Source organism: Bubalus bubalis, chromosome 20 (genome assembly GCF_019923935.1).
Source record: "Bubalus bubalis isolate 160015118507 breed Murrah chromosome 20, NDDB_SH_1, whole genome shotgun sequence".
NCBI classification, from domain to species: Eukaryota; Metazoa; Chordata; class Mammalia; order Artiodactyla; family Bovidae; genus Bubalus; species Bubalus bubalis.
Window position 1 is genome coordinate 55129286 of NC_059176.1, and position 24613 is coordinate 55153898.

At 44.2% G+C, this 24613-nt stretch overlaps 1 protein-coding gene and 1 long non-coding RNA gene across 3 annotated transcripts in view; both read left to right on the plus strand.

Annotated features, from left to right (window-relative positions):
* Positions 1-1393: 1393 nt before the first annotated feature.
* On the plus strand, positions 1394-20281 carry LOC123330785. Its single transcript, XR_006546946.2, has 4 exons — positions 1394-1452; positions 4793-4896; positions 11055-11136; positions 20064-20281. It is a non-coding gene; the product is annotated as an uncharacterized LOC123330785 (long non-coding RNA).
* Positions 20282-24290: 4009 nt separating this feature from the next.
* Positions 24291-24613, plus strand: part of SLCO3A1 (solute carrier organic anion transporter family member 3A1) — a 372385-nt gene continuing 372062 nt past the window's right edge. For both annotated transcript variants that reach the window (XM_025271275.3, XM_044932855.2), the window contains exon 1: positions 24291-24597. In XM_025271275.3, the coding sequence (XP_025127060.1) occupies positions 24418-24597 (180 nt within the window). In that variant the 5' untranslated portion in view covers positions 24291-24417. The remainder of the gene's footprint in view (positions 24598-24613) is intronic.

Below are 24613 nucleotides of genomic sequence, written 5' to 3' on the forward strand. Positions count from 1 at the left end.
AGGAAATGGAAATCCACTCCAGCATTGTTGCCAGGGAAATCCCATGGACAGAGGAGCCTGGTGGGCTACAGTCTGTGGGATCGCAGGGAGCTGGACACGTTGAGACCGAGCACGTGAATACACAACACCCTAACACGTGAGTCCCCATTTCCATGTGCAGGAGTGGGCTCTGGGAACCCAGCCCTGCAGACAGCACAGAACCACCACTAACATACTCACCAGGTCACGGATGGGCTTCCCTATAGACAAGCTAAATGCACAGGACCTGGAAAGAAAAGCATTCAATCTTGCCTGCCTATAATCCTGGTCAAAAGTAGAAGAAATTCTTTCCTAGGGGCTTCCTGGTGGTCTCGTGGTTGAGAATCTGCCTTGCCATGCAGGAGTTGCATGTTTAATTCCTGGTTGGGGAACCAATAAGATCCCACATTCTTCAGAGCAACTAAGCCCGCTTGCCACAGCTAGAGAGTGCGTGGACCCCACGTGCTGCAACTAAGACCCGACGCAGTGAAGTAAATAAGTATTAAAATATACATATACATATATCCGTAAAAAACAGTCCTTTCCCTTTTCCTCTTGCTGCCTAGAAATGGCACACAGACTCTGAAAAAAAAAGCCCTAGAAGGTGGAGCCACAGGAGGTGTAGAGCAGTGGTTCTCAAATTTTGCTGCATTACTACACGTTAGAACCACAAGAGAGTTTATAAAACTTCTGACACCCAGGCCATGTTGGGGGTGTGGAGGTGAGGATGGCTCATTGAATCAGGTCTGTGGGTGAAAACCAGGTGTTAGCATTTGTTAAAGACCCCAGGTGTCTCTAATGCTCAGCAAGGTAGAGACCAGAGGAGGTAAAAGTGGGGTTTCTCAATTAGATGGAGCTTGGGTATTCAGAAAACGAAGATCATGGCATCTGGTTCCATCACTTCATGGGAAATAGATGGGGAAACAGTGGAAACAGTGTCAGACTTTATTTTTGGGGGGCTCCAAAATCACTGCAGATGGTGACTGTAGCCATGAAATTAAAAGGCGCTTACTCCTTGGAAGGAAAGTTGTAACCAACCTAGATAGCATTTTGAAAAGCAGAGACATAACTTTGCCAACAAAGGTCCATCTAGTCAAGGCTATAGTTTTTCCTGTGGTCATGTATGGATGTGAGAGTTGGACTGTGAAGAAAGCTGAGCGCCAAAGAATTGATGCTTTTGAACTGTGGTGTTGGAGAAGACTCTTGAGAGTCCCTTCGACTACAAGGAGATCCAACCAGTCCATTCTAAATGAGATCAGCCCTGGGATTTCTTTGGAGGGAATGATGCTGAAGCTGAAACTCCAGTACTTTGGCCACCTCATGCGAAGAGTTGACTCATTGGAAAAGACTCTGATGCTGGGAGGAATTGGGGGCAGGAGGAAAAGGGGACGACAGAGGATGAGATGGCTGGATGGCATCACTGACTCGATGGACGTGAGTCTGAGTGAACTCTGGGAGTTGGTGATAGACAGGGAGGCCTGGCGTGCTGCGATTCATAGGGTCGCAAAGAGTCAGACATAACTGAGCAACTGAACTGAACTGAACTGGGTGTCTGCATTCCTACCAACCTCCCAGGTGGTGCCCACTGCTACTGGCCCCCAGAATGCACTTTCAATAACAAGGTGTAGGGCTCCTCACCCCACCCCCCTCACTGTCCTGGCAATATAAAAGGAGCCAGTGTTAGTCGCTCAGTTATCTCTGACTCTTTTGACCCCGTGGACTGTAGCCCACCAAGCTCCTCTGTCTGTGGAATTCTCCAGGCAAGAATATTGGAGTGGGCAGCCATTCCCTTCTCCAGGGGAATCTTTCTGACCCAGGGGTCAAACCTGGGTCTCCCGCATTGCAGGCAGATTCTTTACCAGCTGAACCACAAAAGAAGCGCAAGGAGCTAAGGGAAAAGAAAAGTGAGCCTGAGGCAGACATTCTCTGTAGTTAGTCTAGGGAGAGGGTGGAGATGGGTGTGTGATGCTATTTGGAGGGGTGGATCTCATTGCCACAGTCTATAACAAAGGATAAAAAAAAAAAAAATGTGCATTACCCAAGAGGACAGAATTGCTTGCTGCTTTGAGGTGGGACACCCACTCCACCTGACAGCCCTTCCCTTCTTCCCCACACCCCAATACCATGCACATGGGAAGAATTGGCTTGCAGCGTATCTCCATCGGTAGTGCCCCAATTCCTCTGCCTCCCTGTAATTACACAGCCTGAGGAGGAGGGAATATGCTCCAGGTTCTTGCATCTTTTTATTTAATAATATATGTATATATTTTTTAGAGGATAATTACTTGACGGTTTTTGCCACACATCAACGGGAATCGGCATTAGGAATACATGTGTCCCCTCCCTCTTGCAGCCCCGCCCACCTCTCTCCCCATCCCATCCCTCTGGTTGTCTCAGAGTACTGACTGGGTTCCCTTCATCACGCCTCGAACTCCCACTGGCTATCTATTTTACATCTTGAACCAACCCCCAAGCCATCTCGTCTCCGTGAACTCTGGATTTCCTCTGAGCAAAACCTGTCTCCTTGCACACAACGTCAGAAAAAGAGCCCTCTGTATGCACCTGCTGTCCACAATTTTCTTAATTTCTACCCTGTTAGTATTTAAAATGTTGAAATATGGCTCCTCCTAAATTTGCACTAATTATGATTATTTTAAAATACTACCTGATCCACCTACTCCTCTAGGTACCTCCTATAAGTGGAATGGCACATTATTTGTCCTTTTGTGACTGGCTTCTTTCTCAGCATGATGTCTTTAAGGTTCATCCATGTTGTAACAAGTGTCAGAATTTCCTTCCTTTTTTAGGTCTGAGTGGGCTTCCCAGGTAGCACTAATGGTAAAGACCCTGCCTGCCAGTGCGGGAGGTGTGAGACAAGAGTTTGATCCCTGGGTCAGGATGATCCCCTGGAGGAGGGCACAACAACCCTCTCCAGTATTCTTGCCTGGAGAATCCCATGGACAGAGGAGCCTGAGGGACTACAGTCCATGGGGTCACAGAGTCAGACATGACAGAAGTGACTTAGCACATACCCACAGTGTTATATCGTATGCATGAATCCTATTTCATTCATAATGTTTACATGCTAAGTTGCTTTTAGTCGTGTCTGACTCTTTGTGACCCCATGGACTCTAGCCCACCAGGTTCCTCGGTCCATGGGATTTCCCAGGCAAGAATACTGGCGTGGGTTGCCATTTCTTCCTCCAAGAGATCTTCCCGACCCAGGGATTGAACCTGCATCTCCTGTGTCTCCTGCATTGGCAGGCAGATTCTTTACCACTGTGCCACCTAGGAAGTCCTATTCATTTATCTGTGGAATGGATACTTGGGTTTCTTCCACTTTTTGGCTATTGTGTGAATGGTGCTGCTATGAACATGGATGTACAAACACCTGTTTGAATTCCTGCTTTCAATGTTCTTGAGTATATACTTTAAATGGTATTTTAAGACTATTTTCCAGATGTGTATTTCTAAAATACAGAAATACAATTGATTTTTGTGTGTTGAAAATAAACTACTGCCTTAACTTCCCTGGTGGTTCAGACGGTAAAAGTGTCTGCCTACAATACAGGAGACCTGGGTTCAATCCCTGGGCCGGGAAGATCCTCTGGAGAAGGAAATGGCAACCCACTCCAGTGTTCTTGCCTGGAGAATCCCATGGACGGAGGAGTGTGGTAGACTACAGTCCATGGGGTCGCAAAGAGTCGGACACAACTGAGCGACTTCACTTTCACTTTAAAATATTATTACTTTTGATTACTTAGTGTTTTGCATCCCACTCCCCACTTACATTTGCACTTGTTTTGAGGAGAAGGAAGGAGGGCTCGAAGTAGTGAACTCTCAACTTCAACTGTTAATTTCAGGCTTAGTGGAACAAAGCAGCTGAACCACCTGAAAGATCAAAAATCAGACAAGTCTTCTGCCAACAGGCAAATGCCTCACTTGCCTTACCCAGTCCTGTTTTATTTACTCGGTAACCAATTAGAATCTGGCCTCTGCTCCCCCAGCTGCAATAGAAACTAACATTGCAAGATCCATAAATTAAAAAAAAATCCTTGTTGCAACACTTTTTTAGTGAACATTCCTTTCACTGTCTGTCTTAGTTGAAGTTTTTTGAACATTTCAAAGAAGTCAGACATATTACTATTACCGAAAAAATTACTATACTTATATCTAAATCTATTCCTAGAATGTCATCCTGTTTCATTCTCGAGTTTACTTTTATTTTATTGATGTACAATATTAGTTTCATGTGTACAACATAGTGGATCTGTATTTTTGTAGATTATAGTCCATTTGAAGTTATAAAGCAGTGGCTGTATTCACTGTACTATATGTCCTTTTAGTTCATTTATTTTATACATAGTACTTTGTATGGGCTTCCCTGGAGGTTCAGTGGTAAGGAATCTGCCTGCAATGTAGGAGCCACAGGAGACGTGGGTTCAATTCCTGGTTTGGGAAGATCCCCTGGAGGAGAGCATGGCAACCCACTCCAGTATTTTTGCCTGGAGAATCCCATGGACAGAGGATCCTAGTGGGCTACAGTCCATGGGGCCACAAAGGATTGGACATGACTAAAGCAAATTAGCATGCACTCACTTTGTACATCTTAATTCTATGCCCCTATCTTGCCCCTCCCCCCTAATTTATCTCCCTACTGGTGACCACTTCTTTGTTCTCTATACTTCTTTAGTACTTTTTCAGAAACTTTTTATTGTTCACCATTTTTAAAGTCTTTATTGAATTTGTTACAATATTCTGCTTTGTGTTTTAGGTTTTTTGGACAGGAGGCATGTGGGATCTTACCTCCCTGACCAGGGTTCAAACCTGTACCCCACGCATTGGAAGGAAAGTCGTAACCACTGGACCACCAGGGAAGTCTCTCTTTATTATTTTAATAACATTTCTATACTTCCTAAAATTATAGCAATTCTTAATTAAAAACTTTCTCAAGGTTATAGTATTCCTACCCAAATCAAAGAGAAAATGAATAGTTTGGGCAGCCAGGTTTACAGGATCCCATTAATCAGCTGATTCTTGGTTACGGCATAAACCCAGGTTTTTTCACCAAGCGTGTTCAAAACAAAGCCATGGACATCAGGCTGAAACTTCCGTCTTGAGATAATATTCTCTTTTAACATCAATGAAGAAAAAAATTTTAGGTTCATAGTTTTCTTCTTTTCTTGCAGATTTTAGTTTGTAGTAGCCTGGAATTTCCCCACTAAATGTGGAAATCTTTCTTGGCCAGTGTGACATAGCTCATTGTCCTGTTATTGTGATAACCTGGTCTCTCAGCATTATTTACAGTGTATAGATACCATACTAGTGTCTTATAGTTCATAGAGGCCCCTTAGGAGTTTTATCTCCTGGGAAAGGTAGTATTAAGGCTGTGCAATGAGTGCTGTTTTTCAGACACTTGGCCTTTTCGAGTCATCCTGGAACAGTTTGAAACTCCTTTCTGCATAGTTACTGTGTGTGAGTACCGTGCCTAGTCCCTCCCCATCTTGGTTCTGTATATTTTCCCAAGGTGATTTGGTAACTCACAGTTCCCTGTATTTCTCCTTCTCTACTTATACAGATAGATATTAAGTTTATATCTCTGTTTTAAAGGCAAATAGAGTTAATAGATGGAGAAGGCAATGGCACCCCACTCCAGTACTCTTGCCTGGAAAATCCCATGGACGGAGGAGCCTGGTGGGCTGCAGTCCATGAGGTCGCTAAGAGTTGGACACGACTGAGCGACTTCACTTTCACTTTTCACTTTCATGAATTGGAGAAGGAAATGGCAACGCACTCCAGTGGTCTTGCCTGGAGAAGCCCAGAGACAGAGGAGCCTGGTAGGAGGCCGTCTATGGAGTCGCACAGAGTCGGACACCACTGAAGCGACTTAGCAGCAGCAGCAGCAGAGTTAATAGAAGAAATAAAATACTGATTTATATTAACCTCTTTTCATTAAAATTAATAAAAAAATCGGTCCCTTTATAGTCAAACTTCTACATTCATCCTAATGAATTCATCCTAACTTTTACATTCATTCCTTCAGTGTACTTTATATTAATTTTTTCTTAGTATCATTATGAAATTATAGCCTTGCTCAAATTCATCATATTTCAAGTAATCACAATTATATACCCTTTTTGACGCTCAAGTTTCAATTTGGCCAGTGGGAGACCTCTAAGCTAGCTCTTTCGTCTTTTTAGCACCGTCCCTTGCATCTCTGCTTTCTGGTAACACGTGGTATTTCAGGTCCATTCTACTCTGTGTGTGTGTGTGTGTGTGTGTGTGTGTGTGTGTGTACATGTGCCAGGAGTGCTAGTATCATCCACTGAAGTGTCAGAAATCCAAATCTGGGCATTTAGAAAGTTCATGCGAAAATTAGCGGTGAACAAACTGACACTGCTGTTGAGACCCTTCTAGAAGGAAAAATACTGCTGTTTAACACCCCGAGTTCACATTGCCTTTTTTTTCTAATATCATTAACATAATTAAGCCACTGAACTTGATTCATATCATGAGGATTTATCGATAGCCTCTAAGACTTCCTAATATATTTCTGCGGCCAATGACCTCCACTTGAACCCTGTGTCTTTCATAGCTCCAGCCGCAGTATTGGCTTTTGTGCTTGTCTTTGCATCATGCTGATAGTCCAGGACTCTTAAGCATTTGGTTTCTGTACCTCGTGGCCCTTAGCTCACTGATTTCCAACCTCGTCCCAGATGACTCCTCGGCCTCTGGGAGATGAACCTAAGTGTTTCCTGCCCCTGGATGGTGGCCTGTGAATTTTCTGCTATTCGAAGAAAGGCTTGACTTCACTCATCGTGAAGCCTCTTCTCTGTTGAAGGACAGCACTTTTCTCTTTGTCCATATTTCCTCACCACCTCTGTACCTGTCCCTGCAATTTCTAGCCATTGACATCCAACACATTTTACTGCAGGTAGAAACCTGTGGTCTCTGGATAGTCTCCTCAATGACAACACTGAAGGGAAAGGACAGAGCACTCTTCTCTCTGCCTCAATCTGGTTCCTATACTTCCTTCAAGAAATCTGGGTTTTCTTACATTTTTCACAAGGAGGATCCTCCTTGACTGGTGAATCCAGACTTTTCTGATCTCTCTGTTCAAAGGATGCAGAGCTCCACAAGCGTGTGCTCTGGCAACATCCTTGGGTTCGGTGGGGAGTAGGGGCCACACCACCTTGTGAGCTGGGCCAAGTATATACAGCCTCTCACCTTTACACTTTGGAAGGGGGCTCTGGAAAAGGGAATGAGAGAACGCTTTCTTAGTGAAATAAGAGCTAGACAGCAGAGAACAATAAAAGGACTTACATATGATCTCTTATTCAAAAGAACTTCGGCAGGATGGAGCCTAATTTTAGCCGTAGCCTGGGTTTTATTGTATGCTTTTGATCTAGAATATCATAGATATTCTATGATCATAGATATTCTAACCGACGCATAATAAGCATCGGTTTGCTTGAGGTTTCCCATTAAACAAGGCAATTTGGGTTTAGAAATATAGTATATACTTTTTTTTAAAATATAGGTAAATTTTCTTTTAAATTACAATCCTAATGCATGTTTATGTTTTAAAATGGTAACTCAGAATATATATGAATGTAAAATCTGCCATTTATGAGCAAGGCTCAATGCTAGGCCCTTGACATTGATAATTCTTCCAGTATTCCTAAATACATACTGGGACAGGTACTATGGTTATAGTGCTCTGTGTTCAGTATTTCTGCCTTATGGTTGTTTTTAACTTTAAAAGTTAGTTTATATTAGTGTATAGCTGATTAACAATTTTGTGATAGTTTCAAGTGGACAGAAGAGACTCAGCCCTACATATACGTGTATCCATTCTCCCCTAAACTCCCTTCCTACTTATGTTTTATGAAGGATAACTTTTAAGTGGCTGACCAGTCACCTGTTAACAAGCACATATAATTTTTCAGTACTAGAAATAATTATTCAATGTATGTATGTGCTCAGTCGTTCAGTCATGTCCAACTCTTTGAGGCCCCATGGGCTGTAGCCCACCAGGCTCCTTTGCCCATGAAATTTCCCAGGCAAGAATACTGGAGTGGGGTGTCATTTCCTCCTCCAGGGGGATCTTCCCCACCCAGGGATCAAACCAATGTCTCTTATTATTCAACACATAGTAAAAAGTAAAGCATTGTATTTCTATATCTGTTTGTGTTTCTCTTTTCTTAAACTACATTCATTGGAAGGGGCTTCCTGAGCCAGCGGAAGGGACCAATGTGAGTACCTAGGCTGTTGTGTTGTTTAGTCACTAAGTCGCATCCAGCTCTTTTGTGACCCAATGGACTGTAACCTGCCAGGTGCCTCTGTCCGTGGGGTTTCCCAGGCAAGAATACTGGAATGGGGTGCTATTTCCTTCTCTAGGGGATCTTCCCAACCCAGAGATCAAACCTGCATCTCCTGATTTGGCAGGTGGATTCTTTACCACAGAGCCACCTGAGAAGCTTTGAGTACCTAGGTAGATATCACCGAAGAGTTTTGTACTAATACAAATTCTTACCTCTGCCAGCTATTTATTATGGAAATTTCTGTCAAACTTTTATCAGCACAGAAAACTTAAAAAAAAAATGTTTTGCCAGTTTAGTGGGTGAGTAAAATACAGATATTGTTTTAATTAGCATTTGATTAGTTATGATCATGAATATTTTTACATGTTTATTAGATTTTGTATTTCTTTAAAATTTCTGTGATCTTTTAATGATATTATCCTTTTCTTTTGTTTTAATGATATTTTGTTTTATATTTTCCTTTTGTTCCTTTTCTTTATTTCTTTTGTTTTAATGATATTATCCTCTGCCCTGTTGGTAAATTACTTTTCCCAAGTTGTGATTTTATTATTGTGAATGATGTTCCTTGACATAGAGGAGTTCTAATTGTGTAATGGCAAAATCTATTTAGCTTTTCTTTTGTACTTACTTCCATTGCTCTTATACTTAGAATGTCTTTCCCTCTCCAGAAATCTGATAATTATTTACTTATATCTTTGTCTATGTATAGTTCTTTAATCCATCTGTTTCAGTGGTGTTTTGGGCTACTGTACGATGAGGCTATTGTTTGAGTTAGTCAGTTTTTCTCAACTATTTGATGAATGACCTCTCCCATTTTTTGTTGTGCTTTCTTTACTAAGCTGGAATATATACTAGAGTCTATTTTAAGGCTTATTGCTCTATTTTATCAGCCTGTCAGTTCTCGAACTAGTGCCATACTGCTTTGTTTGATGTTGCTTGCAATATGTTTTAATTCCTAGTTGGACAAGCCTCCTTAACCTAAGTGCCCAGTTTTCCTCTTTTAATATATTCTTGATTTTTTACTTGTTATTCCTATGAATGAACTTTAGAATCACTATGTCATTAAGAAAGATAACATTGCTTATTTTTTGGTTTTCATCACGTCATTGAGTATTTAACCTAAATATTGTCACTACAAAACCGTGATAGTATTTATTGTTCTTTTGTGCCATTTTTGTCTGTTTTATATTAGCGCTACATTGACTTCATAAAATGAATCTTTATATTCTTAGCTTTTGTTTTTATATTTGGAAAAATTATTTAATATGAAATTATCTGTCTTTGTGAAAGTCTGAAAGTTATCACTAGTGAAATTTGCAGACAGTGAGATATCTTCAGAGGTCTTAGAGTTGGGTAAAATTTGCCACAAAATAATCATTTAATTCATTATATCAAATTGATTAGCATAGTATTTTAAAATAATATTTTCATACTTATTAAAATCTTCCTGTTTTTATTTTTGTTTCATTTCTACTTTTATATTTTGTTTTTTCTGTTTACTTTTCATGTGTTCTCAAGTTGTGTTAAAACAAAATGCAGTTCTTGAATTTGTGTTTCAACTTTACTATTTCTATTTTTAAAAATTTGTTCAATTCTCTATGCTTATCTTTAGAAATTTTTTTCTTCTGTTTTCCTTGGTTTTGTCTTAAATGCATTTTAATTATTTATAGTACAGATCCCTTGAAATGTATGTATTTGTCTACTTGTTTTTTCAAAGACTAGTCATTCTGTAAAGGGCTCATATGAAATAATTGTGTTCTGTCCATTTCCTCTTATGCATCTTTACTTTATATATCTGTTGCATAAACTATATATTCTTTGATATCTTCATTTAGGATGCACATTTTTATGTACTCTTTGACTCTTTTGGTATTATTTGGCCTTGTATCCATTCTTGTATAAATTTTATAATACTACCTCTATTTTTACTTTGTTTCTATTTTTCTAGTAAATCTTTATTCATTTAAAAAATTTTAACCTATTTGTGTCCTTCTATTTTGGATATGTTTTTTATTATTAAGTCACAGTTGGATTTTTCTTAACCCAGTCTTGAAGTCTTCACTTCATTTGTGTCCAACTCTGGACAACCCTATGGATTGTAGCCCAACAAGCTTCTCTGTCCTTGGGATTCTCCAGGCTAGAATACTGGAATGGATTGTCATCCCCTCCTCCAGGGGATCTTTCCAATCCAGGGATCGAACCCAGGTCTCCTGCATTGCAAGCAGATTCTTTACCACTGAGTCACCAGGGAAGCCCCCAATATTTTAATACAAGAGGTTAAATCATTTAAATTTATTGTTATACCTCTCCATTAACTCATCCTGGATAATCACTTGGGATATCTGGGGGTTTTACTCAGGCAGGGTTTCAGGGAACTGAATCTAAATAGTGACACGAGAAACAGCTGCAGACCTGAAAACAAAGACAAACTCACACTTGGTCATGGGCAAGTTCATTTTTCAAAGGACCATTCTAAGTGTCACGTCTGTGCAATTGATCAGAAATCTAGAACAGGAGCCAAATCAAAGAAGGTTAAAAGATCAAGACTCAAGTGAGGAGTAGGATCAGAAAACAGGGCTAGGAGAGCTTCGCTGAGCAGGAACACTGGGGAGACTCAAGCATTCTCAATCCTTTACTATAAGTGAAAACAAAAACAAAAACCATGTTAATACTGATGAACAACAACTCAATTTCTTTTTTTTTAACCTCAAGGTCCATCCCTAGAGCATGGACTATTGCAGAGGCAGATGGAAGGAGGCAGCACCACCAGATACCAGAGGGGCCTGAGCTGGGGGTCAGTATAATTAGATTTTATTCTTAAACTTGCTGTTGATGTTAGGGCACCCAGTCCAGAATCAGTTGCCAGGCAGTGCCCCATGCCAACCTCATATGCCTACAGTGGGAATCCAACTTCCAGCCAGCTCCCAGGAGTGTGGGCCCAGAAACCTGCTCAGCGTCTTGGCACCATCCCAACTCAGGGTGATCCAGTCCCTGCTGGCCCAGGCGGCAGCAACTCACTTTTCCAATTCATGCTTAGGCTAAGTATTGGATTAATTTTTTTCTTTTTTTAAAAACATTTTGTATTGGAGTACAGTTGATTTATAGTACAATGTTGTGTTCGTTTCAGGCGTACAGTAAAGTGAATCAGCTATGAATATACGTATATCCACTGTTTTTTAGATTCTCTTCCCCTACAGGTCATTAAAGAATACTGAGTAGAGTTCCCCGTGCTATAAATAGGTCCTCATTAGTTACCTGTTTTCTATATATAACCTATTAACATTTTGAGGATCATTTGTTACTGCAGTTAGCCCACTTGACTAACACTGAGAGCAAAAAGGCATTTGATAAAATTCAATATCTACTGCTAATTAAAAACTTGTCAAATGGAACATGATTCTTTATTAACTTGTTAAAAATACCTACCTCGTATCAAATGCCAACATTGTTCTCTTTTTATTATTGGAGGAGAATCGCTTTATAACGTTGTGGGGATCTCTGCTGTACATTGAGAATCAGTCATAAATATATATATACATCTCCCCTCCTTCCTGAGCCTGCCTCCTGCCCCCATTCCACCCCCCGTAGGTCGTAACAGAGCATCAGGCTGGACTCCGTATGTTAAACTGCAACTTCCTACTGACTATCTGCTTTACACGTGAGAGTGTACATTACATGTGAGAGTGTAGATTACACGTGAGAGTATATATTACACATGAGAGTGTATATTATACATGATTGTGTATATTATACAGGATCGTGTATATTACACATGATTGTGTATATTACACATGAGAATGTATATGCATCAGTGATACTTTCCTGACTTGTCCCGCCCTCTCCTCCCCGGCTGTGTCCACCAGACTATTACGTCTGCATCTCCATTTCTTCTCTGTAAATAGGTGCGTCAGGACTATTTTTCTAGATTCCATCAGATCAGATCAGTCGCTCAGTCGTGTCTGACTCTTTGCGACCCCATGAATCGCAGCACGCCAGGCCTCCCCGTCCATCACCAACTCCCGGAGTTCACTCAGACTCACATCCATTGAGTCAGTGATGCCATCTAGCCATCTCATCCTCTGTCGTCCGCTTCTCCTCCTGTCCCCAATCCCTCCCAGCATCAGAGTCTTTTCCAATGAGTCAACTCTTCGCATGAGGTGGCCAAAGTACTGGAGTTTCAGCTTTAGCATCATTCCTTCCAAAGAACACCCAGGGCTGATCTCCTTCAGAATGGACTGGTTGGATCTCCTTGCAGTCCAAGGGACTCTCAAGAGTCTTCTCCAACACCACAGTTCAAAAGCATCAATTCTTCGGCGCTCAGCCTTCTTCACAGTCCAACTCTCACATCCATACATGACCACAGGAAAAACCATAGCCTTGACTAGACGAACCTTTGTTGGCAAAGAGTATTATTTGTTTTCCTCTTTCTGACTTATTTCACTCTGTATAACAGGCTCCAGCTTCATCCCCTCACTACAACTGACTCAAATTCATTCCTTTTGTGACTGAGTAATACTCCATTTTGTGTGTGTGTGTGTACCACATTCTTTATCCATCTGTCTGCCGATGGACATCTAGGTTGCTTCCATTTCCTGGCTATTGTAAACAGTGCTGCAGTGAACGGGGTTCATGTGTCTTTTAGAATTGTGACTTTCGCAGGGTATATGCCCAGTAGTGGGATTGCTGAGTCATACGGTAGTTTTATTCCTAGTTTGGTAAGGAATTTCTTGATAAATTTCTTTAGACAAAGATTTCCTATTAACCCCACAACTACCCTGTGAAACATATATTTTATTCCAATTTTAAAGATAGGAAAAGAGAGGCTCTGAGTAGGTGAGTAAATTTTCAGGACCAACATTAGTAAATTGGAGAACCATTTTCAGAAACCAGGTTTTCCTGCCTCAAGCCCATGATTTGAACCACTGTGTTATTTCATTTTCTTCCCAAATTACAATTTTTCTTGGTTTTTATTTTCCCCATTTTTTATAAGTATATATTCTTTTGAATCGGAGAAGGCAATGGCACCCCGCTACAGTACTCTTGCCTGGAAAATCCCATGGACAGAGGAGCCTGGTAGGCTGCAGTCCATGGGGTCGCTGAGTCGGACACGACTGAGTGACTTCACTTTCACTTTTCACTTTCATGCACTGGAGAAGGAAATGGCAACCCACTCCAGTGTTCTTGCCTGGAGAATCCCAGGGACGGGGAAGCCTGGTGGGCTGCCGTCTATGGGGTCACGCAGAGTCGGACACGACTGAAGCGACTTTGAAAAAAAAAATTCTTTTGAATTCTTCTACTTTGGTTCTTCAAAATTACAGTTTAATGTATAGGTTCTCTAATTATCAAATTCATGAATAATATAATAACTTAATTCATTCCTCTATAAGATGAGGAATTTAGTACCCTTCTAATTCTCCACATACCCTTCTTTCCCACATTCATTGCCAATATCATTTGGGATTATAAATCTATTTATTATTAGTTTTATTTTTAGTTATTTTAAGAAGTAACTACAACAAAAACTTTCCATCTGTACCAATATTCTGTATACAGCATTTTTTAAAAACTTAATTCTACACATTTGGCTTGGACTATTACAATGTTTTTGAACCCACTTTTGATATTCTTGATTTTTTTTGTCCTTAAGTAATATTTGTTCCATTTGAACCTATATTTTGGTAAATTTTTCAAAAAAAAAGGGCATGGGGTATCTTTTTTGAACCCCTGATTAGAATAACTGAGAATGTCTTTTTTGTTTTCTTTGAAGATTAACATCTCAGCTTGAGTCATAAGCATTTTCTCTTAGTATCATTTAGACTTTGCTCCATTATCCTCTGGCATCAGTCGTGTGATGCATTCTCAAATCAGCCTGTTTTCTTTCGATGATAAGTGAATTTAATGTTTTGTCTAGATAGTTGAAGATTTAAAAAAAAACGCTTCATATTCAAAGAAATTTGCTGCTGCTGCTAAGTCACTTCAGTCATGTCCGACTCTGTGCGACCCCATAGACGGCAGCCCACCAGGCTCCCCTGTCTCTGGGATTCTCCAGGCAAGAACACTGGAGTGGGTTGCCATTTCCTTCTCCAATGCATGAAAGTGAAAAGTGAAAGTGAAGTCGCTCAGTCGTGTCCGACTCCTAGCGACCCCCTGGACTGCAGCCTACCAGGCTCCTCTGTCCATGGGATTTTCCAGGCAAGAGTACTGGAGTGGGGTGCCATTGCCTTCTCTGAAAGAAATTTGCTAGATTATATCAAATTGTGCACCTTCCTTCATTAATTTTGCCTGGAAATTGTGTGCTATTTTAAATTGTACATTCAACTTCTTTTCTCAGCTTGAAAAGTTTTCTTCCATCATTATTTTTCTTCAGTGTTGCTGCAACATCATTTTAGTTATATCTTCCTCAAGGGGGTCCTTTGTATCCATATATTAAGTCTTTATGTACTTTTGATCAACTGAATTACCCATCTTTTCTCTCATCTTGTTTTTTCTGTTTCTTTTCTCTACATTGATGGACACCTTCTCGAGCTTGATTCTGTATCATTTGGGTTTTCTGCAATTTGAGTTCTGATCTTCCAAATCAGATTTCAATCCCATGACTTCAGTTTAGGTTTACGTGAATCCAAATCTTATCTGCCAGCTTCCTTTCCAAATTCCTTTGGAATCTGAACCATCTAGCGGGGCAGGGTGACTTTTTCTTCTGTTTTCACTCGTTGGTTCTCTTCCCAGTACTAGTTACTGACCACGTGGGCCCTGGCTCTTCTGGGGGCAGAACTATGGAGATGAAAGATGCTGATCAGAGTCTGGACAGGGAGAAGGGGGTGAGTGTCCTCAGCAATGGGATAAATGCTAGAGCAGAGGCCGGCATAGGTGTAATGGGGTGTAGGCAGGAGTGAGGCGGTGGGGGAGTTGGCAGGGCAGTAGGGAGAGGGTAATCTTACGGGCTTCCTGGAGGAGGTGACTCGTTAGGTGCATCTTTAGATACTAGTAGGTGTGAGCTGAAGAAAGGGGCGGTAAGGGCAGAGGAAAGAGCAGGTGCAAAAGGAGGAGGAGGAAGCATGGTGAGCTCAAGGAACCACAGTTAGTTAATTCTGGCCAGAGTACAGGGTGAGAGCCCAGGGCTGGGGAGAGGGTTAAGGTATTTTTTTTTAGCTTGCTAGGGCAGCCATAACAAAATATCATAGACTGGGGGGCATAACAACAGAAATTTACTTCCTCCCAGTTCTGGAGGCTGGAAGTCTGAGATCAAGGTGTCTGCAGGCTTGCTTTCCTCTGAGGCCTCTCTCTTGACTGGCAGATCCTGTTGCTCTGTGCTTTCTGTGTCCTTAGCTCCTTTTCTTATAAAGACACCAGTCCTGTTGGATTTGGACCCACCTGTATGACTTCACTGTGCCTTAATTACCTCTCTAATGGCCCCGCCTTCAAATAGGGCCACGTTTTGTGTAATGAGGGGCTTAGGACATCAACATATAAATTTGAAGAGGAGGGCAACCAATCAGCCAGTGACAGGCAGAGACTGGGCAGCCTTCTTGTTCGGTGTATCACAGCCTGAGCCCCCCTTGCCTGTCACCCCACAGTGGAGGAGAATGCCCTGCAGGAGCTAGACAGGCGTTAGTAAGGAAGGCGGGCTGTGGGGAGGACCCTAACCTAAGGTGGGGTGCTCCTCCTCCCATCTATTTATAATTTCTCTATATATTCTCATCTGTATCTAATTTCACACTCTCCATTTAGGGCTCAGGGGCACCTGAACCTGTGGATTCCCTTTCATGATCTTAGTCTATCCTCTCCTTGGAACCCTTTATCACTTAGATCAGTCCGAGAGTTAATGCATTGCATTGCGCTGTGCCTGCCAAGAGTACACAGGCTTAGAGCCCACCGCCCCTCAGGAAGGTGGGCAGCTGTGGCCACTTTCTGCCAAGCTTAGAACCCGTGAGACTCTTGCCATGATATTAACCTCTGAGTCTCCAGCTTCCTTGGCTGGAGATGCTGTGATGCCTTGCAGACGTTTTCAGTGCTGGCTGGTTTCATTTGCCTACAGTTGCTGTCAGTACCCATCCTTAGAATAACACTACAAAGATTGGCATGCATTGTTCCGAGATGAGGAGCAGAGCTGAGATATTCCTTTTCTGAGAAAGAAAAGTAAAAGCGTGGTGTCAGTGAAAGGGGCTGAGAGGGGCACTTCCTGTTGCAAGAACGATGTACCCTGGTGGGCTGGAGAAGTGGGTCCCTGGGGAGAGTACCTGGAAGGAAGTTGTCTAGAAATCTGGACCCCTTCTGGGTTATTTTCCTGTTCCAGTCAAAAATATCAAGGTTCTTGGCAGGAGGTCTGTTAGACCCTGAGCAAGAAATTTTCCATTATTTCTAAAGTAAGATAGTCTCTCCACCCTTAAGAAGCAAATGGCTTATTTGCATAAATACATTTTATTTACAGAAATATCAGTTTGTTGTTGTTTGCAGTCACCAAGTCGTATTCGACTCTGCGACCCCGTGGACTGCAGCACGCCAGGCTCCCTTGTCCTTCAGTATCTCCCAGAGTCTGCTCAAATTCATGTCCATGGAGTCCGTGCTGCTATTATCTCATTCTCTGCTGTCCTCTTTTTCTGCTCTCAATCTTTCCCAACACTGGGGTCTTTTCCAGGGAGCTGGCTCTTCACATCCAGTGACCAAAATATTGGAGCTTCAGCTTCAGCATCAGTCCTGCCAATGAATACTCAGGATTGATTTCCTTTAGGATGGACTGGTTTGATCTCCTTGCAGCCCAAGGGACTCTCCAGAGTCTTCTCCAGCACCACAATTCAAAAGCATCAATTCTTGGGTGTTCAACTTTCTTTATGGTCCAATTCTCACATCTATACATGACTACTGGAAAAACCATTGCTTTGACTATATAGAAATATCAATGAATGTGAAAGTCACTCAGTCGTGTCCCACTCTTAGAAACCCCATGGACTGGGGCCTGCCAGGCTCCTCTGTCCATGGGATTCTCCAGGCAAAAATACTGGAGTGGGTAGCCATTTCCTTCTCTAGGGGATCTTCACGGCCTAGAGATGGAACCCAGGTCTCCTGCATTGCAGGCAGACTCTTTACCATCTGAGCCACCAGGGAAGCCCCAGAAATATCAACAGAAGGTAGCAAATGGTGAGCTCCCGAGATACACTAATGTTGGTACATGTTTGCTTTTATTCCTTCTCCTTTGTCACAAAACTCCTTCTCCATAAATATAACATTTTCCAAAAACCATATTTTCTCATACCTATCCTTCATTAGCTTTTTTTTCTTCTGTTTCTCCACTTGGATTTGTTTTTTAAATTGCATCCACATTAATGCTTATCCTTTTTACTTCTTAGTTGAGTTTAAGATATATTCAAATTAAGACATGTAATTAAAAATACAGAACTATGGGTATAGAAAGCAGCAAACACAGGCTATATGGTAGAAAGGCATATGGATAAGGCTAATTGGAAAGTGGAGGTGGGAAGAGAAAAACCCTGAAGAAGGCGAAATAAGCTTCAACTCAGCCCAAATATTACTTTCAGGCCAAAGAAGTTGGCCCAGCCCCAATTCTATCCTTGGTTTGACACAATACACGATTGGTGTATTTTCAGAAAAAGAAAAGAAAAATCCATCCATAGGGTGAATATCTAAGCATCTATTTTCCATTCCAGTGACAATCAGAAATCATTCTTTGCATTTATTTTTCAACTTTGTATTTGCCTGTGAACAAAATTGAAGTTGGCAAAAGACAGTTCATGTGAATTACTTGAACAACAGCTTCTCATTGTGTTGAATTACATTGAGGCTGCTTGCTGTGAAATCTTGCCACAGTCCAGTAACAGTGGAAGATATTGTCATTTTTTTTTCCATGCCCATGAAGTTAACCCACTTCTCTCCTACAGGAATGAATTGATGGTGCTTTTTAAAGCAGGAGAGAAAAGCTCTCCAAGTTAAAACCACTAAGCATATACATGCAGCTTCTTAATATTTTAGGAATAAAAAGTCAGTTTATCTTCCCATGTCATTCAATCTTCTTTATGCTTCCCTAGGTCAGATTTCCAGAGTACAGGCAGCATCTCAATGTTCGGAATACTTCTAACAGCAAAGTAAGGGCTCATGGAATCAGAGCCTCAGCTAGAAGATTTTTATCTAACTGAAAAGTCAGACTTTTCCCTGGTGATCCAGTGGTTATGATTCTGTGCTTCACATCCAGGGGGCTTGGGTTCAATCCCTGACTGAGGAACTAACATTCCACATGCCATGGAGCATGGCCAAAAATTTAAAATTTAAAAAAAAAGGAAAAATCACCTAGTCCCAGGAAGGAGTTGAGAGGCTAAAATAACCCCAAGGGTTCTACAGTCATTCACATTCATACTGCACGCATGTGTGGTCAATTGTCTTTGTGTGGTCTGACTCTTTGAGACCCCATGGACCATAGCCCACCAGGCTCCTCTGTCCATGGGATTTACCAGGCAGGAATACTGAAGCGGGTTGCCATTTCCTTCTTCAGGGGATCTTCCCAATGCAGGGATTAAATGCAAGCCTCCCATGTCTCCTGCATTGGCAGGCAGGTTCTTTACCACTGAGCAACCTGGAAAGCCTCACTCATGGTGACCGGTTCTAAACGCATCATCCACTACTGGCGGGGCAGATAAACGAAAAAGGCTCCAGCTTAGAAATGGTGGCTACATCATTCCTCGAGGCCACAGTCAAGGTCGCCCAGTTGGTGGATGGGGTTTAAACTAATGTTTTGCTCATGACATGATGGTCAACTGTCCACTTCAGAAGCTGATTGGAGGGGTCACCCCAGATCATAGGAAGCTTAAATTTTTTCTTAATCTCATTCCCCCTCCTCCTCAGTGCTCCCCCAATTTAGGGTGGGAAATACAGCTTTTAATTCCTGCCACCAGCTAGCCATGAGCTCCCAAAGTCACTTGCTGCTTTCTTTCCATGAGTAAAATGGGGTTAATAAAGATCTGCTCTCCACGCTGTAAGAGCTGAGTGAGACACAGGACCTCAGAGCACTCTATCAGCACTCATGTGCTTGACAGATATGAAGACAGTTACCCTGAATATTCACTGGAAGGACAAGGCTGAAGCTCCAATACTATGGTCACTCGATGCGAAGAGCCGACTCATTGGAAAAGACCCTGATGCTGGGAAAGATAGAAGGCAGGAGGAGAAGGGGGCGGCAGAGGACAAGATGGTTGTATAGCATCACTGACTCAGTGGACATGAGTTTGAACAAATTTCCTTCTGACTGTCGTGGGGCTAACTGGTACCGTGCAGGGCCTGTGGGGCTCCCAGGCACAAAGACTTTCTGTGTCCCCCATTTCTTTGATTATAGGAACCAGCCTTCATTCAGCCATCATGACATTCTCTGAGTTCCAAGGGACAGATTCAAGCAGTTGTTAATTAGGGGAAGGAGGGGATGCAAGACCAGGAAGAAAGTCAAGAGCAGCCTTGGGGTAAGATCCTGTTTCCCCATCAAGGGATACACAGAACAACATCGTTGAGCTATTCTGGGCTTTCCTGATGGCTCAGATGGTAAATAATCTGCCTGCAATGTAGGAGACCAGGGTTTGATCCCTGGAGAAGGAAATGGCTACCTACTCCAGGATTCCTCCCTGGAGAATCCTATGGACAGAGGAGTCTGGCAGGCTGCAGCCCGTGGGGTGGCAGAGAGTCGGACATGACTGAGCAACTAACACTTTCACTTTCATTCTGCAGGTACTGAAACCCCCTCCAGGTGGGAGAAGTTAATGATTAATGATGGTATGCTGCCAACAAACCTGTAGACCCCAGACCAGTTAGACCTGAAGGTTGACGATGCTGACTCCTGCTTACCTGACCACCAACCCATCAGAAGAATGTCCACAAACAGATCATACCTCTTTGAGCAGTTACTATAAAACTTCTCACTCCCTTCCCCAAGCTGGGACACATGGTTGAGGGCAGTAGCCTACTTTGGCCCCTTTTGCTTGGCAAGGTAATAAAGCCAAAAGCTACTTCACCCAAAACTTGGTTTCGGAGATTCGATTTGGCACTGGTGTGCAGAGAAGCTGAGCTTTGGGCCTCATAATGCCTGATTGCCTTCAGGCTGACTTTGATTATTCTTAAGGCTTTAGGCATTGAATTATTTTCATGGCTGCTTACCATTAATTGTAGGAGGAATCTACAACCCTACTCCAGAATCCTTTCTCTGACAGCAAAAGTGTTTGATTTTTCTACAGACAGTTAAGTTTTATGTAAAATAAATGGTCAAAAATGAAAAATAGTCATCCCTCTTTTGGAATGTTTTCATTGTTGTTTTAGTCGCTCAGTCGTGTCCACCCCATGGGCTGCAGCCCACCAGGGTCCTCTGTCCACAGGATTTCCCAGGCAAGAATACTAGAGTGGGTTGCCATTTCCTTCTCCAGGGGATCTTCCCGACCCAGGAATTTAACCCACATCTCGTGCATTGGCTACCAGATTCTTTACCACTGAGCCACCAGGGAAGCCCCTTCTGGACTGTACTGGAGGCAATGTAGTATAGACAGAGAGCTGGACTTGGATACAAGTCCTGTCCCTTTTGTGTGACACTGGGCTGGTCACTCTACATCTCTGAGTTTCCATTTATAAAATAGCAACAATATGAATCCCACCCTCCCCAAGAAACAGACCACTGGGTGATAAACAGATAAACAAGATAATATATAGGGAGTTCCAAACTGGGGCTGTGATAGCAGACACCTTGGTTTCAAAGGCTGGTCCTGCCACTTACAGGATACTTGTGACATTGGTAAATGTAGTTAACATTTCTGGGCCTGTTATTTGTAAAACAGAGCTAATAGTATCTAGTTTAGAGGGTGGTCGAGTGGCTTAAACTGTAAATGTGGGTGAAGCACTTAGAACAACCGTGCTTGGCCAGAGTCAGCATACAACAGACATTAGTTCTTGTTATCACAAAGTATGTAAATAAGACTCGAGGGCTAGACTGCACTTTGAAAGCTAGTTCAATAGTGACAAGGTCTCTCTGTTCAGATGCAAGTAAAGGGTCTTAGCTCAGCTTTGTAGCTCACAGTCTGGAAGGCAGGGAAGGGGGCGAGCTCATCAAGGGTCTTCTTGGGAAAAAGTGATGAGGTGCTGTCATGATGCCAGAGTGATGGAGCGGGCTGAGGGTGTGAGAGGAGTGACCCGTGGAAAACTTGGCTCTGAGTGAGGGGAGGATGTGGAGAGAAAGGGAGGGTCTCCAGGAAGGTGATAGTCTCTTGGGGAATGGGATAGCTGATAATGACAGGGATCAGGGGCAATGGAAAAAGACCTCTGTGGTGAGAACCAATTCAGAGAGGAGACGGCCCAGACAAAGGGAGGGGAGAATCCGTAAGGGACACCAAGCCTAGGTGAGATCATGTCTGGGCCCACAGCAGGAAGCATCAGTTTGTATTTAAAAGGTATGGCAAGACAACACCCCCCACCATTACACCTTTCCTTCTCACTCAAGTTCTTTGGGAGTAAGTAGAAATTATACAAGTGTTAATTATGATTCAGTTTCAGATTTAAGCCTGCTTTGGTACCCAGGAGCCTAGAAGAGTGGGTCTTTTTCTTAAACAGAGTTATTCAGTTCAGTTCAGTCGCTCAGTCATGTATGACTCTCTGCAACTCCATGAACCGCAGCATGCCAGGCCTCCCTGTCCATCACCAACTCCCAGAGTTTACTCAAACTCATGTCTATGGAGTCAGTGATGCCATCCAACAATCTCATCTTCTGTAGTCCCCTTCTCCTCCTGCCCTCAATCTTTCTCAGCATCAGGGTCTTTTCCAATGAGTCAGCTCTTTGCATCAGGTGTCCAAAGTATTGGAGTTTCAGCTTCAACATCAGTCCTTCCAATGAACACCCAGGACTGATCTCCTTTAGAAAGGACTGGTTGGATCTCCTTGCAGTCCAAGGGACTCTCAAGAGTCTTCTCCAACACTACAGTTCAAAAGCATCAATTCTTCAGTGCTCAGCTTTCTTTATAGTCCAACTCTCACATCCATACACGACCACTGGAAAAACCATAGCCTTGACTAGACAGACCTTTGTTGACATAGTAATGTCTCTGCTTTTTAATATGATGTCTAGGTTGGTCATAAATTTTCCTTCCAAGGAGTAAGCATCTTTTAATTTCATGGTTGCAATCACCATCTGCAGTGATTTTGGAGCCCCAAAAAATAAAAGTCAGCCACTGTTTCCCCATCTATTTGCCATGAAGTGATGGGACCAGATGCCATGATCTTAGTTTTCTGAATGTTGAGCTTGAAGCCAGCTTTTTCACTCTCCTCTTTCACTTTCATCAAGAGGCTCTTCTTTGCTTTCTACCATAAGGGTGGTGTCGTCTGCATATCTGAGGTTATTGATATTTCTCCTGACAATCTTGATTCTAGCTTGTGCTTCTTCCAGCCCAGCATTTCTCATGATATACTCTGCATTTAAGTTAAATAAGCAGGGTGACAATATACAGCCTTGATGTACTCCTTTTCCTATTTGGAACCAGTCTGCTGTTCCATGTCCAGTTCTAACTGTTGCTTCCTGACCTGCATACAGATCTCTCAAGAGGCAGGTCAGGTGGTCTGGTATTCCCATCTCTTTCAGAATTTTCTACAGTTATCAAGGAGAGGTTTTTCAAAGGATTGGTTAAGCCCCCCAGTGGACCAAGTGGAAGATGCTGAGTGCCTCCTGGTACTCAGCAGTACCAGGAGTGCCCAGTCCTTTCCAGGCTTCACTGAACTTCCAAATGCCGTCTGGGGACCAGCAGACCCTGTGGCCCAAACTCCTGGTAATGACTAAAAAGAGTGGCTGCGACGGGGGGCCCAGACATTCAGGCCAAGGCAAGGAAGGGGCCTGGCCACAAAGCTAGGGGAGGGGTGGGGACCAAGACAGGCCTGTGGCTAATACCTTCCCGCGGCCTCTAGCCGCGTGGCCACATCATTCTTTAGGATGGGCTCCAGGCACGCAAGCCTGCTGCACAAGGCCCTCTGCTGGGGTCGCTGCGACCCTGCAGCCACCTAGACCCCTTGGCTGGGGGCGATGGATGAACCGCGCAGCTCCGGATGGGTTAATGGAACTTCTCCCTCGCTGCGCTTCCGTTCTTTTCTCTCCTTTCGGTCTGGGGCCTTTGAGCACACCCAGTGGCCTAGGAGAGCAGATGCAGAGGCCGGCAGGCTGCGGAAGCCTCAGCGGCTCTGACCTCCGGCGCGTCCCCACGGCCCAGAGCGCAACATCTGTCCCCAGAAATAGCCGGGCGGGCGGAGTTGGTAGGGGAAAACGTCAACCCTTTCCTAGGTACGCGGTCTTCTCCCTCTTCCTAGAAACCGTTCCTCCCCTCCTAAGTGCCCCGAGGTCAGAGTTCTAGGTCCCCGCCCCGCGGGGGAGCCTCCGCACCCCACCTCGGCGCCCGGAGTTCCCCTTGCAGTACCACCCAGTGTCCGCGGCGGCGCCCCGCGCTCCGCAGCGCCTTCTAGGGGCCGGGCACGGCCTTCGTGCCAGCCGGAGCACCCGCTCCCTGACTCCGCAAGGGCTCCCCCTCTCCCGCGTGCTTCGGGCCACCCGGGCCCTCCCAAGCCTTGGCTGGAGGTCCGCGCTCTGCGCCCCCAGGCCGGTATCTTCGCGCCTTCCCCCGGGGCGCACGGGTGGCGCGGAGCGGCGCGGCGGACGCGCGCAGCGGCGATCGAGGCCGGGGCCTCGCGTTAGAAGAAGGGGAGACTAGGGCAGGCGCGGCCCGCGGGCCCCAGCCAGCGGGCGATGGCAGCGGCGGGCGTCCTCGGGCGGCGAGGCGGCGGCGGCGGCGGGCGGCGAGAGGAGCCCCTGTGATTGGCACAGCCCGAGCCGGAGGAGGAGGCGAAGGGAGGGCGGAGGAGGAGGAGAGGAGGAGGCAGGGGGGCGAGCGCGGCGGCGGCTGCGAGGAGCTGTGCCTTCCACCTCTCCAGCCCCGGCAGGACGGGGGCGGCCGCCGTGGGCCCGGGGCGGGGACAGCACGCAGCCTCGCCGCGCGCACCCCCGCCCGGCAGCGGCCCCGACACCCAGCTCGAGCGGGAAAGCGGCGGCGGCGGCGGCGGGGGAAGGATGCAGGCGAAGAAGCCGGGCGGCTCGTCGGGCGGCGGCCGGAGCGGCGAGCTGCAGGGGGACGAAGCGCAGAGGAACAAGAAGAAGAAAAAGAAGGTGTCCTGCTTCTCCAACATCAAGATCTTCCTGGTGTCCGAGTGCGCCCTGATGCTGGCGCAGGGCACGGTGGGCGCCTACCTGGTGAGTCTCCCGTGCC